This window comes from Electrophorus electricus, chromosome 8 (assembly GCF_041902795.1).
Source record: "Electrophorus electricus isolate QZ-2024a chromosome 8, ASM4190279v1, whole genome shotgun sequence".
Taxonomy (NCBI): domain Eukaryota; kingdom Metazoa; phylum Chordata; class Actinopteri; order Gymnotiformes; family Gymnotidae; genus Electrophorus; species Electrophorus electricus.
Window position 1 is genome coordinate 15,094,974 of NC_137504.1, and position 16,617 is coordinate 15,111,590.

Sequence of the window (16,617 nt, forward strand, 5' to 3'; positions counted from 1 at the left end):
GAGGAGGAGTTTATGTATTTTCCCAGTTGAACGTGTGTGTGTGAGCATGTGCGCGCGACCATCCTGATATTGCCTGTATGTCAGCAGATGTATATGTGAATGTACAAAACCAACGTTAACACTGCAGCCCAGTCCAAGAACCGTGGAAGACGTATTTCCAGTAGGCCAGGCTCCAGTGCAAAGTGTGACGCCGCAGCTGTTTGCTGCAGATTGAACATTACTGAGGGTCTCTCTCGGTATCTGAACATGAGCTGTTTACCTGCAATGATGCTGAGGTGAAAAGTGGGAGAGAGGCAGAGGGAGAAGGAGAGAGGGAGGGAAAAGGGGAAAGAGAGAGGGAGAGCACAGTTTGATGACATTTGGTTTGCGCTGCCACGGCTGAACAGATGGCTCATTATGGCTGTGAGGGCGAAGGCGTCCCTCGCAAGCGCTCGCTGTCTTTTGTTCCGCGGGAATTTGATAGGGGGCTCTGCCGAGGGTGTTTACCCGTTCGGCGGGGGGAATAAAATACGGCTCGACACATGGCCCCGGCTAGTCCCGGCCCGGAGAAGGCACACTGGGTGGCTGGAAATTGACGGAACAGAGCGTTCCCCCGACACTGGGAAGAGGCGCCCTGAGTGAAGTGGCAGACTGCGCTGTGCTCAATTCTGGTGGCAGTAGCCCCTAGCCGCAGTTCAGTGGCCCAGTCACTCTGCATGTGGGTCTGGTGGGTGGAGCAGAGGGCTTGCTGGTGGCTGTACTGCTGGAGGATTCTCTTCACACATTACAGCACTGGGCCTGGTGCCATTGGTTACAGTGTCTGTTCTACTGAATGTGCTGTAGCATGCACTGTGGCCTTTGTTTGAGAATTCATTTCACTGGAGTCTATAAATTGACGAGGTCAGAAGTAGCAGCTTTAGGCCTTATTTGTGGTTAAACCTTGTCGACGAGCTTGTGATGCTTAAATTTGCGTCCTATTTTCATAATTTCGTGAAAATAGTTTATCTTCACTGTTCTGTTTAAATTTGAGCGAGATTATATTTCTTCTCTTGAGTGACCCAGCCGCTCAATAGTATCATTGGGAATCAATTTTCTGCATGGGGAGTCTTGACATTCAAATGTAAAAGGGTAGAAAGTGCCACAGGCAAGACACCTAGCAGGGGCCCACACTTCCCCTCACTATGGGATGCGTTCAGCAAGACAAACCTTCTGGGATCCACTCTGAGGTGTTGCAAAATGCTTCCTGCTGAATTCTGGATTCAGGCATACAGCTGTCTTGCACCTCAGAGGTGCTCTTGGCTGTGTGTCGTTTGATTCCCAATGAGTTTTCATTCCACAAATGAAAAGCAGGCATTAATCAGTGACTTTTGAGGTTAAACATGGCTCAGGCACGAAAATTTACACCTGCAAGCAAACAATTCTTACTTATGTGAAACAATGATCTAAATATCTGTATATCTTGGCAATGTTTTGGCCATTGTCATTCAGTTCGTATTAAATGACACGTGTGTGACTTAAATTGGCTAGGAACTGACCGGGATGCCAAACTGTGCTGGGAACTGTCGTATCAAATAACTAGCCTTTTCACAGGAGTAATAACTAGGTCTGTCAACAGGCTTACAGGCTCTGTTTATCGAAGTAATGAGGGCTCATTTTTCTTTACAGAACGAGGGATGAAGCATTTCAGTAATATTTTGAAACCCAGGGAGTCTGTAGAAGGATCTCAGAGATTCTATTAAAGACTGCAATCTGCCGTCTTGAAATGTACTCTGAAACATTTTTTATCATTCTAATTTTAGTGTTCGTAAAAAATGGGGTTTGATATGTGATTTTTATCTTGACCCTAAAATGCACAAATGAAGAAATTGCTCAAAAATATTTTGACTATGTTGTCGCGAGTGGCGTGTCACTTAGACGGACAGCTATCGTGAAAACCTTCAAAGTAATTTCATTACAAATTAACAGTAATGACAGAATAAGCTACTAAGTAATACTTGTTTTCAGATTTCAGTGACTTAGTTTGGGGATCCTTTAAATGAAATTGTGCATATGGTGATCAGTGTTAATCTAAGGAGAGAGCGTTATAGACCTGCTCTAGAAACAAATGCCCGTCACTGTTCCTGACGGTACATGATTATGCCCTCGAAGATTATCGTAAGGTATGAATGTATAAACATATACCTAGAAACATCCCCAGAGTCGGACATTAACATTTAAAAACTTTACATAACAGAAAAGGCCACATTCAATATGGAATGTCTTTATTACAAAGTAGCCAGTCAGAGTTGTATTCCTGACATGAAACAAGGTATAATGCTGTAAGGGCAGAATTTCTAATCATTACCGAAAAAGCTAACGTAGTATATTTTAGCGAATGGGCGCCTATAATCGCACCATGTATGTGTAAGTAATGACATCTAGTGGCATATCAGTTGAATCACAGATAGTTTATGCTCTTAGATTTATTCTAAGATTTCCTATGTTTGCCACAAGAAAATTGTAAAATACAGCATATAAACTAAATCTTCATACTACTGAAGTTGACTTCACTTGCAGAGCAATTTTTAGTTTGCACGTTTGGCCAAATCGTCATCGCAGACCTTTAACCTGGAAATAAACTGGTTAGCCTACAAACAAGATGGCGACGGCCGAGTTAGAGCGTGGACCTTCTCCCGAAGAAGAAACTTTCAGCGTTGTAGAAGAGAATGTAGGTTCTTATCAGTGTTTATGCTCATCATTCTTACTTATCTGACAACGCTGAAATACATTTGTATTAGCTTTAGCAGCATCCAAAATTGCTAGGTTAACAACTTTAATTTCTGAATAGTATGCTAACGTTTGGTAGCCACCAGGCTAGCTAGCAAAGTAACAGTTTAGGACAGGTTCTTGGAGTGAGAATGAATTTTGCGCTGGAAAGTATTGCATAGATGGCTGTTAGTTTTGTCCTTTATTTTGTCGTAAACCCAAGACTAGCATGAGATGTAGCCGTGAATAGTAATTTGTAGATGCTTAGCTAGCCTAGGTAGTTATAGGTATTTTGGATCACAGCATGTTCACTGATTTTCTGTTTCACGTTAGGAGGAGATAGAGGACGAACCTCAACCACCAAAGATCAGAGAGACTCCAGAGGACATTAAACAAGAGGCCATCGTTAATACACTGGCGTTCCATCCTAAAGAGGACATTCTCGCTGCTGGGGACATTGACGGAGATATATATTTGTACGTTTTATTTATTTTTTTGCGCTTTTTTTGTCACAGATATTGCTGAGGAGGGGTCGATGCTTCTCCAATAGGACATCAGATATGTGGACAGTGTTATGGATAATAAACCCAATACACTTTTTTTTTCTTTTCAGTTACCTAGGCTTGTTGCATTAAACTGTTCCCTAGATTCAAGAAGATAAAGTGATTAAGTGCACTCAATACAGCAGTTATTACGTTAGAACTTTTCACTGTTTACTTTTGTATGGCTTCCCACAATTTTCCAGTGTCACTTAAAATCCTTCTGCACAATAGCTATATGGCATGTTGATGGCTAATGGATACTGCCTGACAATGAAGTATGCTATTCACACCTACTGATGGCTTTCCCTTAAACAGAATCAAGAGCCACGCATCTCTTGTTTTCTAACAAAGAATTGTGTGCCACAGCTACCTTTTGTGTAAAACAGTATTGATTCCAGGTGATGCCAGGGCTAATTTCCTGTGTTAATGAAGCATGATGATGATTGACCTGCCAAGCAAAACCATTTTTGGAGGCATAAAGTGATAAAGATGAGTGAAGTCTTTCACTGTCACCTAAAAGCTGATTTTTACATTGCAGATACAGCTACTCTTGCACTGAAGGTGAGAACAAGGAACTCTGGTCATCTGGGCATCACTTAAAGTCCTGCAGGAAGGTTGCATTCTCAAGCGATGGAGGAAGTCAGTATGCATTTACTAAAGTATTTGTTTATAATGTTAGCATCAACAAATCAAAGTGCACACTAAGTGCAGCATTACAAACTAACTGGCTTACTGATGGGGAAATGCAGTTAATGTCTCAAACAGATGGTCATGAATCTTTGCTGTGGCTATATTGTGCTAAATTTGTGAAGCTGCAAACATTGGGAGTTTTGTCTATCAGTTTGTGTTTGTCATAGTAACCTTAGCTACGAGCTAAAGTCTGGTTCTAGAATGGCATTCGACATTTGAGATGCTTTAGGGCATGATGTGACATTTGAACTAGAACTGTCATTAACATCTGCTTTTATGACCATCACTGCATATAAAAGAGTGAATATTATGTTCATTGCAATCTAATGAACATTATGTAACATTCATTCTTAAAAGTTAGCATGTATTCAGTTATGTATTTTGCTTATTGTTTTCCTATAAAATTTTCTTTCCCAAGAATTATTCAGTGTATCCAAAGACAAGGCTGTTCACATCATGGACGTGGAGGCTGGAAAACTTGAAACGCGCATTCCAAAAGCTCACAGGTATCACCTGACTTGCTAAGTCTTTGTGGTATGATGCAGTGGTCCAAATTAGGTGTATTTCAATTTCACGAGTCCACATAGCGCAATGCTTGTTTGTAACCACATATTAATCTCAGTTCATCTGTATGTTTATTAGTTATTTTGCGCAAGCCTCTCATCTGACAGGAATATGTCAGTGAGCTCTTCTAATTTGCTTTGTTCTTCTCTTTAGCAAGCCCATCAATGCTTTGCTGCTGGTTGACGAGAATATGCTTGCCACCGGAGATGATGAGGGCACACTGAAAATGTGGGACATGAGGAAGGGCAATGCGTTCATGTCCCTGAAACACCACGAGGACTACATCAGTGACATGGCCGTCGACCTGGCCAAGAGGACGCTGCTCACCTCCAGGTAGTGAGCTGATCGCAAACAGCTCAGCCCGAAGAGGCTGTTCGCATTGCCGCAGCCTGTTGCTTGGTTCAATTTCAATACCCCATGAAACATGCAAGCAGTTTAGAATGAATTTCAGTTTCGAGTCCTTTCATGTGTGAGACACTAACTGGCCCCGGTTAATTTCTCATGTTATCATTTAGCATGACTGGATTTCCAAAGTGGTCCTTCATTTTCAGGACTTCTTTTAACACACCTTATCCTGTGTCAAGCATGAACAGGCATATCAGGTGATGACCGCCTTAGGTGATGTGTGTTTACAAGCAAGTACATGTGTTAGTGCAGGACCTGCCATGTAAGAGGCAAAGCAGTGCACTGCTTAACGTCTAGGGGGCATCTGCTGCTTGGGCAAAATTCAGTAGCACTGCTGGATTTTATAGAGTGAGCTGGTGCTTTTCTAGCTGCCTTCAAGTTTCATCTAGTTGAGCTCTACTATGTTCAAAGCAGACCTCTACTTTTAGGTAGGTGTAGTGCACAGCTACTAATACTCAACTTATACTTAACACAAAGCCTGCTTAAGCACATGGAGGCTAACACTGTTTTTTCAATTTATTTAGGGTAGGGTAAAATGATTTAGTATAAATGAGTGTTTTGATGTGGTTTTTTTTTTAGTGGTGATGGAACTATGGGTGTGTTCAACTTAAAGAGGAGAAGATTCGAACTGCTGTCTGAGTTCCAAAGTGGGGATCTTACTTCAGTTTCAATTATGAAAGTAAGACACTTAAGTCTTCCAGACTTGATCTTTTGAGTAAAATTTCTCAAAAATGTGTTTGCTTAACTATGATGTTGACTCAAAAATCATAATCATAGCATGAAGCTATTTGACAGAGCTCTCTATATCTGGACCTTGAATCTAAAATCCAGTCCTGGATTTTGTAATAACTGGTCATTTAATGTATCAGTGCTCTGGTTTTGTTTTTTTTGGCCATAATTGATTTAGACCGTGTTTGCTATTCTTTCTTCCTATCCCATGTTTCATATAACATGTATGCAAAATAAAACATAACTTTTAAAGTTACAGTTGTATAAAGAATGATATGAATAGTCCCACTATAAATCCTGTGAGGAAATGAGTAAGAGAAGGGATGGCAAAAACCCTGACCCGGGTCAGGTTCTTCATGTTGGTGCCATAGCTAACACCAAGCGCAACCAACACAGTCACTGAAAGGGCTTGAAATGTACCAGAGGCCACATTGTCAGACAGCGCAGCATCACGTAAAGTGGATCAGTGAAGCAACATGGCCAAGGCCTCTTAATTCTTCCTCTTAACTATGCTTTCCCAGCGGGGACGGAAAGTGGTTTGCGGCTCCAGCAACGGGACAATCTACATTTTCAACTGGAACGGATTCGGGGCCACCAGTGACCGCTTCACTCTGCAGGCAGAGTCTGTGGACTGCATCGTGCCCATGACGGACAGCCTGCTGTGTGCTGCCTCCATGGATGGGGTCATCAGGTAGGAGGAGAGATAGGGCTGCAAACGGAGTGTGTGAAAGCGATACTGCACACAGCCAAACATCTGTAACTTCACTGAAGCATTTAAACCTAGTATCATTGCTATGCAGTGGCCCCAGAAATCAGGATCTCAACGCATGTGTTTCTAATTTACTTCAGAAAGCTTCGTCCTTGATGGGTAGTGCTTTTCTTCCTTTCCGTTGGTTGGCTGACACAGCACAACCTAAAAAACAAATGTTTTATTCACTCCAACTTGAAATAGACTTTAGTTCATCTGTATCCCATCAAAATGTAGTTAAGGTATAGGTGTGTCATAGAAATTGAAAATAATATAAAATGAATTTAGTCAAAAACTGTAAGTGGTTCACTAGTCTAAATGGTATGCTCACACTAATTTTGTTTTGAATTCATGCATTCGTTATTTCACTTTGTTTTGTGGAATTTATTGTTAGAGTAGCTTCCCCTCCCCTCAGTAACATAGACTTCTGAAATCTGTCAGCAACTGAGTGATTGCAGTAGGTAAACCTTCTATTTTCTCAGTCAGCTGAGGGTCTTCTACCTGGTGTACGTTGTCCACTATTTTTGAGTGATCCGATTTTGTCCAAAGGGCATATGCTTTTAATTTACATTTATATGGTAAATGCATTGATAAATTGGCGGCCTCAACAGTTAACCTAATAAACTGACAACCCTGTGTATACAATGGGATTGCAGTGATTAATTACTTAACCAGCTAAAAGATGTTCTAGAATATGGATTTTTTTTTTCAGTGGCTTCTCGCCCATATAGGGTCATCAGCATCCTGCCCAACCGGGTGGTTGGCAGTGTAGGCCAGCACACCGGCGAGCCAATTGAGGAGATTGCTCGGTCTCAGGACGGCCGCTTCCTTGCTAGCTCCGCTCATGACCAGCTCATCAAGTTCTGGGACATTTCATGCCTCCCCAATACGAGGGTGAGTGATTACAGGCGGCGCAAGAAAAAAGATGGACGTCTGAAAGCCCTCAGCAGTAAGGCCTTTGGTACAAGAGGGGACTTTTTTTCTGGACTGCTAGACTCGAATGAAGCAAACGGCGAGGAGGAGGAGGAGGAGAGTGACGAAGAGGGTGACGGTGACAGTGGGAGTGACTGAACAGCTCCAAGGGTTCTTGCTGGTTTTTGTTTGTTTGTTTGCTTGCTTGCTTCTATATTATGCACACTGTATCCTGTGTGTGATGTGGAAGGAAGTTACTTGCTGTGTGCACTGTGTTTGTATAATTTGTCATTTCTGTTTTAAAAGCTGTTATGTGCTGTCAAGGTTTTTACCCAAGAATAAAAATGGTAGCTGAATTGAGTTCTATTGAACATGGACACTACTGGGCAAGTTTGGGTTACAGGTAGCCCATTAAAAATGTAACTATTGTTTATATGCAGTGTTGTGTAAAATTTGTGAGATTAAACTAGTGAAATTAAATTAGTGAAGTTAAAATTGCTATTTTTGCATGATACTTCAGAAGGTTGGAGTATTTATGAGAAGATGGATTTCAGTATTATTAAAAAAAACTTTCTGAAATAACTGATTTTTTTCAATTATTCAGATAATCTGAATTTAAAGTAATATCAATGTTCAATCATAAATACCTTCAAACTGACTTGCTTTGATGAGCACAAATATTTTGCTCAGTGCAGCTGAGCAAATTACTTCAAAACAGGTTTTGACATGTAAAAACTAACAGCTGAATACAAAAGAATATAAAAATAAGAAGTTATTGTAAACTCAAACAGATCAGGGCACTCACATTGTGAAAATGTTCATGGTGTTGGGAGAATGTAACCTTGCTTAATGTGAAATCCTAACATAGCCATCTAGCTGCTGGGTTGAGGGAAACATGCTTTGCATATGTATGTGTTTTCGATGGTTTATTACAATTTATTTAACTTGAGAGAATTATCAAACCCTTTATACGACAAGTGAACATATTTAAGCAGATTAAGTCATTTTTAATGGTCCTTTCACTTAACTATATTAAAATATGCCAAAAAGTGGAATGTGTCTACAGAACCAAGGACACAGTCAAGACTAGCTGGTTTAGTTACTTAATGTAGCTAGCTAGGTTACATCATGAAACCTCAAACTCAATCCCACATTCCTGTTACAGTCTAAATATACATTCCAATAAATCAAACATAATTCATTATTATTAATATAGCAAACCCCGTGTTGGATTTAATTGATGTTACTTGGAAGCGTCTACCAAGAATGTTCAGACCAATTATCAGCGACATTAAACTGAAAATGAAAATTAAGATTTTGTGAAGATTTTATTTTCATACCATTGAACAAAGCAAAGCTAACCTAAGTAGCATATTCATTATCACAACATGGCCAGGTTCAGTCTTATGTGCCACATTTAGCTAACCTTCTTTTGTTTAGGATTAGTAGTTTTACATGTAAATGTGTGCCTTAGTGTCCTGTCTGACAGAAGATGCATCTGGATTTTAAATAAGTCTAGTGTTAGATGCTGGTTTGGTAGATGTTAGAGACAGTGAAATCCCCACTATTATTTAACCCATGTCAGCACATGTACATTTAAAACAGTCAGAGATTATTAAAGAAAAATTTAAAGGGATTTGAAATGTACCTAGTATAGTGATGTAGAAAGTAAGATCTTTGGGCCCCCATCCAGTTTGGTGCCGCAATGAAAGTTGTCCAAATAGTGCTAAGAAAATAATGTGAGCTTTTTAAATAACTGGGATAGCTTTGCTATCAAGCCTTTTATTTTAGTGCAAGATGGTATTCACCACTGTTGGGAAGGTAAGCAGTAAGTAAGAAAAATGTATTTAAAGAGCACATTTAAAAGAATAAAATCTTAAACGGAAGGAAACCAGTAACATGAGGACACCCACGTGACACCGCTAAAATGGTAAAGTAAACATTTGTGTTTTAATTCTCAAATTAAGGACTGATAATGGAAGGGGACCTAATGCTCAGCAGCAGAATGTACCACAACCTCAATGAAAGCAATTGCAAATGGTTTGATTATAAATGTTTTTCTGAGTTGGTAAAAACTGCTCTTTTCAAAAAGAGTTGATTTTTAGATCAAACAAAACACCTTTATTGTTAGTTTGACATACTCTGTCAATGCTCCTAGGTTTCCAACCAGGTTTCCAGTCATTTAGGGGGAAAAAAGAAATTATGTCAGTTTTGCTTGAGTTTAACTGTAAAACATTGTTTGTCCTTCAGAGAGCCTCTGCATTCAATGAGGCACTTTAATGGATAAAAATCATTTGACCTTAGAAGACACTGAAGATGGGTATCATCTGTATAACAATAAGAGATTAAGTAAGAGATTGTTTTCTCTAAATATTACCTAGAGAGAGCATATATAAAAATAGAACAGTGCTGGTATAATATGGATCTTTGAGGAATCTCACAGCCAATGGTTTCAACAGGTGAAATGTAGTTGCCGATATTAACTAAATATTATGTAGGCCAGGATACCACTTTGATGATTATGAAAGTGAATACTGAAATCAATAATATTTATTATTTCTATCTAAAAAACTAGATTAGAGAGGAAATCTGCAAAGTCATTAAGAAATTTTGATTAGGGTCTTTCTGGGCTGTAAATACTACTTAGTGAAAAATGCTGACTTCTATTTCCTGGCTATATCATTCATGTTAAAAGAATTTAAAGCATTTAAAATCATAACCAGCTTTCTGGTTTATCCTAGTGTCAGTATAAATAACTACAATGCCACTTCACGGCCAGTTAGACAAGGGCGGTGTACATAGCTGTAGCCAGAAGTACTCGCTTCATTTAAAGGTTTAAAATATATAATTCATTTAAGGTTTTTGTAAAATGGCAAAATTAACTTGTTGCTATACTGCAACTACATGCCAATATGAAAGTGATCTGTGTGCATTCAGTCTACTGGACTGGAATTATCTTACCTAACGCTAGGCTAATCTGAAACTATGTTTAAAACTTTTAATTACATTTAATAGGGAAAAACATTTTAACTTGTATAATAAATTGGATGTGCAGATTTAAAAAACAACAGCAACTATATTATCTGGATTACAAAACACAACACTGTAAATCATAGTTTTAAACAAAAGGAATTCCGATATCCCAGCCAAATTATGTTTGTCCTCTTTTGTGTACTATTCTAGTCAACATGCCCCTAGTTTTTAAACCATATTTTCTAAAAGATTATATACTGTAGATGCTTTACGGGTGTCACACGATTGCACCCTCCATATAAATGCTATGGCCTTAAGTCATCTTAAATTAAATGACCTAAAGCTAAACGAATAACTAATGCTAAATAAATGTGCAGATCACTATAAATTAAGACACCTAGCTATAGATCAAAAGGAAAGCTCATACACACACAACTGGCTAAACTTGGCTCAGTTCGCTAGAACCATCACTAAAACATAAATCTAGAAAGTTAACATTAGCTAATAGGTAACACTAGAGTAAACCTAACATTCACTAGCTATCTTAGCTAGTTCATTGGTACTATAAATGAAAAACTACCACAAAATACACGACTATCTAGCTAGCCAGGCTGTCATCTTAGCAAGCTACTCAGCAGTTTTTCGACAAACGTTCTCTCAAATGGTTTTTAGAGAAGATCTTATTGAATTTGAGGGCGTCTAAAACGCACTTTGAAAAGTGTCTTGAGTAACCAAATTCGTCATTGTTAATTACGTCAGATGTCCCTACTCCACTACTGATTGATGTGGCTTGGGGCGATATATGAAGCGCCCTTACATATCAGAATCGAGGACGCTGATTGGCTACATTTTTGTTGATATGTGCGTATCATATCATCAACGGTCAGCAATTGGCTGCGCTGGGCGAAATTTCTATCACCCCATAAGAAGAGGGAATGAACCAGAAAGCTAATTTCCCCCACTATATATTTTACATATTACACTTAATGCATTTAGCACACTTATATTTAAAAGAGGTAGTTGTTGGTTATTTTAAAAATGTTTATTTTAAAAGTGAAAATAACAAACAGTGCAATAAAAAATTGCACTCTAATAATAAATATATATGCACCTAATGCAACTAATAATAATAATAATTTCCACAAATCACACATCCTCTAGCAAAAAGCAGATCACATTACCCATTTCAATTCAAACCAACAAAATGAGCTTTGCAATGCTGCAACAATAAGGACCTCATGAAACTTGACTTTTTCTCTCCCCGGTGTGCAGATCCAAGAAGTATGAAAACGTTCAGTGGCATGATCTCCCCGGCCCTTTGACTACACAGTGCCTGAATATGACAGGGACAACCCTCTGCTTGGCATGCTTGCTTGGAACTCCGATGCATGGGGTATCTGCTTTGGGATGGCAGGGGATTCTTTCACACCTGTATGGCATCCAATTTATAATAAGCCATCATCTACCAATGAATCTAAGATGCCCCAGCCTGATGTTTTGGCCATGGCACACAATGACCAGGCTCAGCACAGCTCCAGGCCTGGAAATGATCTTGGAGCTCCTGATGAAGGCAGAGCTCACAGCTCCACCCATGTTCCTGCCATGAGTCAGAGCTTCAGAAACCATGTTGAACAGAATATCTGTAGGAAGAGGAGGAGACACACTCTCCGAGTCCCTCTCATGGCTCTGAGACTGAGAGTAGCCCTAGGAAGATGAGAAGACCAGGAAAAGACAAGGGCAAATGAGTGAAGCACTGAAACTTAGGTTTCACTGTTTGTAGAAGTATTAAAGCTAAGGTAAAATTAAATAAACAATTAAATAACCATTTGTTTACTATAGTCTGCGTTTGGTTATTGAAGGCCCAGGTTTTCATGATAAACAACTTTGATTTTTTTTTTTATCACATACAATATGGTCCAAAAGTCTGACATGATTACCAAGAACTTCATATTTTTCCATAATTTATTCAAAATGAATGTAACAGTTTATTTAGTTAATACACATGAAACAAGAATATATTATTTAACTGAGAAAAATCTTTGTGTGTGTGTGTGTGTGTGTGTGTGTGTGTGTGTGTGTGTGTGTGTGTGTCTGCTTGGGAAATCTTTGTCCAAAACTGAAATATATCTGAATACCCTCTTTGCACAGCATTTTCTCCAACTTTTAAGACTGTTGTGACAGCATATATTTCACTCAAAAGATAATCTATGTAGACAATATCAAAGGATCTTATGGAAGCAGTTTGAGGCTAATGCATACTGTCAAATCAGTTCAGTTCTTGATAACAGACTCAGATTTTTAAAATGCAGAATGGGATTTCATTCAGGTAATGAAGGCCTGAGGAGACAGGGGGAGAATTCTACTAAGCAAAACTAATGACCAACTTTAAAACCTTTAAGATGTTATATTTACTACTGCTACAAGACCAGGGGATGGATTGTGTCACTCTAGCCAGGAAACCAAGCAGGAGCACAGAAATACACACTCAAGACCAACACAAGTGACCCAGAAGAGCTTTATTCATACCTTTGCCAAACTTAAACAAAAGCCAAATCTCAAAGGGCCCTTCTATTATGGGTATACACAACTCTTGCCCTAATGAGGCGCACCTGCCTCCTATAATGGCAAGCGGCAAGTGACTAATTCTTTGCCTTCAGGATATTATAGTAAATAACAACCGCTTGGAAAGAATTTAGCAAAAATATTTCCAATGTCATAAAATTGCAATTTCTGTAGCTGAGTCAGCAAGGAATATAAATATGATCTCTAATATTAGATGCTCCAAGAACCTTTACTAATTGCATGGACTGTGTTAATAAAGCTTCTTACTAAACACTGCATGGTGGGAGACATCTTGCTGTAACACAGTATAACTTCCAACAAGTGGCACTATGCACAAAGATTTTCCAAAACACAAAAAAATATATCTGACAGGATATGAAAGATTAGGAGATCAAAAAAAAAATGCAGAAAATAACAAAATTTAACTTCAAAGTAATTTTGAACGATTAGGACAGAGAAAAGAAAGCCTGAAAAGAAACCAAATTAAAATTTTGTGTGGCCTGGTTAAAATAAATAGAAGTGATGTAGCAAGACCTGAGCCAATCTTTCTCAAAAACATAGCAAGGTTTCTGTGATGCAAGCAAGAAGTTCTGTGAGGAATAGTGACCTAAAATTCATCCACACTCTGAAAGAATGATGCTGAATTATCTAAATTTGGTTGACTGGGGTGGAGGTGTGATGGGCTACAGCAGGGGACATGAGGGGCTGGTGGGAGTAGCCATGTTTCTGTTACGCTGAGGAGGCAGAGCAGGATGGGGGTACGAGTTGCGGAACATATGTGTCACGGCGACCGAACCCCAAGCACACTACAACACCCAATATGCTGTTCGTCACACGAACAAAATAAATCTATTTCTCTATATCCGAGAGCGTCAGGCCTTGCTTGACGAACACACAGGGAGACATTTGGGAGGAGGGGTCATACTGTGACAGTAGCCTACTATTTATACAGAATGGTTCTTTTTTTGTTTATGTTTTGTTCTGTTTTACATTGGCTCCAAATATTATGACCAATTTATATGTTTTACTTCATCATACCAGACTTCTTTACAGTACCACAAAATAAATCACATAGCAAAACCAACACTGCAGCAATATCCTTTTATTATGAATGATGTAGATGTATTATTGAGATATATACTCAAAAATACATTCTATATGTATTCTCATTGTATGTACTATATATATATATATATATATATATATATATATATATATATATATATATACACACACACACACACACAATAGTATCATATCTAGTGGAGAACAGAGAATTGGTGAAAGTTCTATTCCTGAGTGCTCTGGGAGGGCAAAAGGTTGTGTCCACAGTTGGGGCAAGGCTGGGCTAGTGCACTAAATGCTGGGTGGCTCGTGGAGATCAGCCCAGATGCCTGGAGTTCCGGGGTACTCAGCGAGATCCAGGCAGCCAGTGTGGCCTGTAGTCTGGCCGGGATCAGAGATTCAGCTGTCGAGGCCTGGGCCAAGCAGGTCATTTCAGTCAGGAGGGAGAGCACACGGAGAAGGGTGGAGTTCATGCTGGCCTCAGATGAGGAGGAGGAGGTTCTGGACTTCTTGTTCTTGAGGCTGAGGTCCAGAGGTGCATCGCATGTGTCGAGGCTTATCTCACCATTAGAGCTTTGTAGAGGGAGGAGGCTTTGGGACGTACAGACAGAAGCACTGTGCCTAGAACCAGAGGCTAGTTCGCTCCTGACTTTCGTACGGCGCTTCATGTGGTCCAGGAGCCCAGGGTGTCCTCGGCAGAAGGAGCTGTTATGAAACACCAGCTTCTGTGGAAAGATGAGGAAATGACACGTCTTTTGCCTGCTTGATGGCTTGACCTGCTATAAAGATTTAATTAATTTGAAGTGGATATTTACCTTGGATGTAGATTCCCTCGCAACTTTGGAGGTATTACGCACGCGGCCCATCTTCTTGAACCCGTACAGATTGAGTTGGCGCAGGAAGTTGTTCATATTAGTCGTTAGGAAAATCTTTGAATCTCCCTCTTTCCTGAGAATTTCGTTCACGAACAGCTCAGCGTCAATAAGAACACACATCCCCTGCGCGTCCCATCCGATAGATTTGTAGGTCTCGTTCTCCACTATGTGCCACAGCTTCCGCGGAAACGAGAGCGCGGCGACGTTAAGCTCGAACGGAGCCTCGCCGTCTCCTAGAACTTCCACGCGCGGCTTTTTGATAACGGATTTCTGGGCAAGCACCTGAAATGCCTTTTCCTCCAAATAAGTGCGAATCTCTCCGTCGCTAGCTTCGTCAATGTTGTGAATAGACGGAGTGCAAGGCGAAGCCGATCGGGAAAATGTACGTTTTCGGGACGCAGTGCCCTGAGTAGCCGAAGTTTCAGCGCCGTGGCACACGTCTGTTTCTCGTTCACCGTGGCTGGCCATAGTATGGGCATTTCTTTCCATTAAATCGCTCACTGTTTAGCGTTAGACGTTAATGTGGTCTTAAACGTTGATCAGACTGAACTGATATCGTAGATTTCTATGTGTTTGTAGAGTTCTGCTCTGTCATATTATAAGAGTTCTATAATGGAACACTGGGTTGGCATGGTTATAACTACGTTCTACTATACTTTGGCCCCGAATATACCAACCTCATCAAGCTGACGTCTCACTTTAGACAAGTTCCAAATGTGGTTATTTAATGTAATGGTTTTTCCCAGTAAGCTGGTTCCTAGGCCTAATACTTAACTCTTTAAAGTAGTAGGAGTCCATTCGTGAAATGAAAATGAATTAAAATCTGCGATTAGTAATTTAATTGCTTTTAAGATTTATGTGTAAAGACGGGGAAATTAAATCTGAGTGTAGGCTACTGGTTATTTTGTCTCCAGTTGCATTGTAAAGTCAAGTCAAATGTATTTATATAACGCTTTTACAACAGATTTTGTCACAAAGCAGCTTTACAAGCCCCCAGTGAGCAAGTCAAGGGCGACAGTGGCAAGGAAAAACTCCACTAAGAGCATGTGTGTGTGTGTGTGGGGGGGGGGGGGGGGGCACAACGGACACTACAATATTAACAGTATAAACAACAATGAGCAGAATAAGTAGTGAAAGAGAAAAAACTAAAATAAAATGAAAAAAATAAGCAATTAAAGTCTAGTCCTGTTCTTGTCTCGAGAATGTGCACATGTATGAAACCCATCCTGCATGAGAATGTCCATCAAGGGCAATGGAGACTAAGTTGGCTAGAGTAGAGGTGTGGTCGGCTACAGCAAGGGGTATCAGGGGGTTGTGGGAGGAGCCATGACAGCTGAGACGGGTTAAGGCTCAGTAACAACATGACATCAGGGGTAGGTGAACCTCGGCAATAAAAGAGAATATATTATTACGCATGTCCAGGTAAGATGGTGTGTAAATTAAGGAACTATAACGTGTAAAGATGGATTCTGTCATATCTAGCTATGGCAGCACAGCTAAAAGGAAATAGCTAGAAGGAACCACAGGCACGAGGACACCCTGGAACATCAGCACTTCGCTGCTCTCAGTCAACAAACTTAAGTGACAAAAGTGAGGTGAAGTGACAGCATCATAACATCCCAATTTACAATAACGCTCAATGAACATGGACCTGAGGTGTTAACAGGGAAAAGCGGGCTAACAGTGCATTAGACAGATTAATAACATAAAATATAAGGGAGTATAGAGATTCTTTGTCCTTTCAGAAATATTTGTGTACAGGGCTTCAGGCTTCAGCAAAGAATCCTGGGTAGGCTTTGTTGGACGTCAGGGTAAGATATATGACCTC

The 16,617-nt window shown here is 39.9% G+C and overlaps 1 protein-coding gene across 1 annotated transcript; it reads left to right on the top strand.

The window, feature by feature from the left end:
• The first annotated feature begins 2,536 nt into the window (after nt 1–2,536).
• Nucleotides 2,537–8,627, top strand: wdr55 (WD repeat domain 55). The gene is made up of 8 exons (XM_027027233.3): nt 2,537–2,686; nt 3,058–3,200; nt 3,805–3,905; nt 4,375–4,462; nt 4,674–4,853; nt 5,505–5,604; nt 6,176–6,345; nt 7,134–8,627. Exons 1-8 carry the CDS (start codon nt 2,618–2,620, stop codon nt 7,471–7,473), a joined length of 1,191 nt encoding a protein of 396 aa, XP_026883034.2. The 5' UTR covers nt 2,537–2,617; the 3' UTR covers nt 7,474–8,627.
• The last annotated feature ends 7,990 nt before the right edge of the window (nt 8,628–16,617 follow it).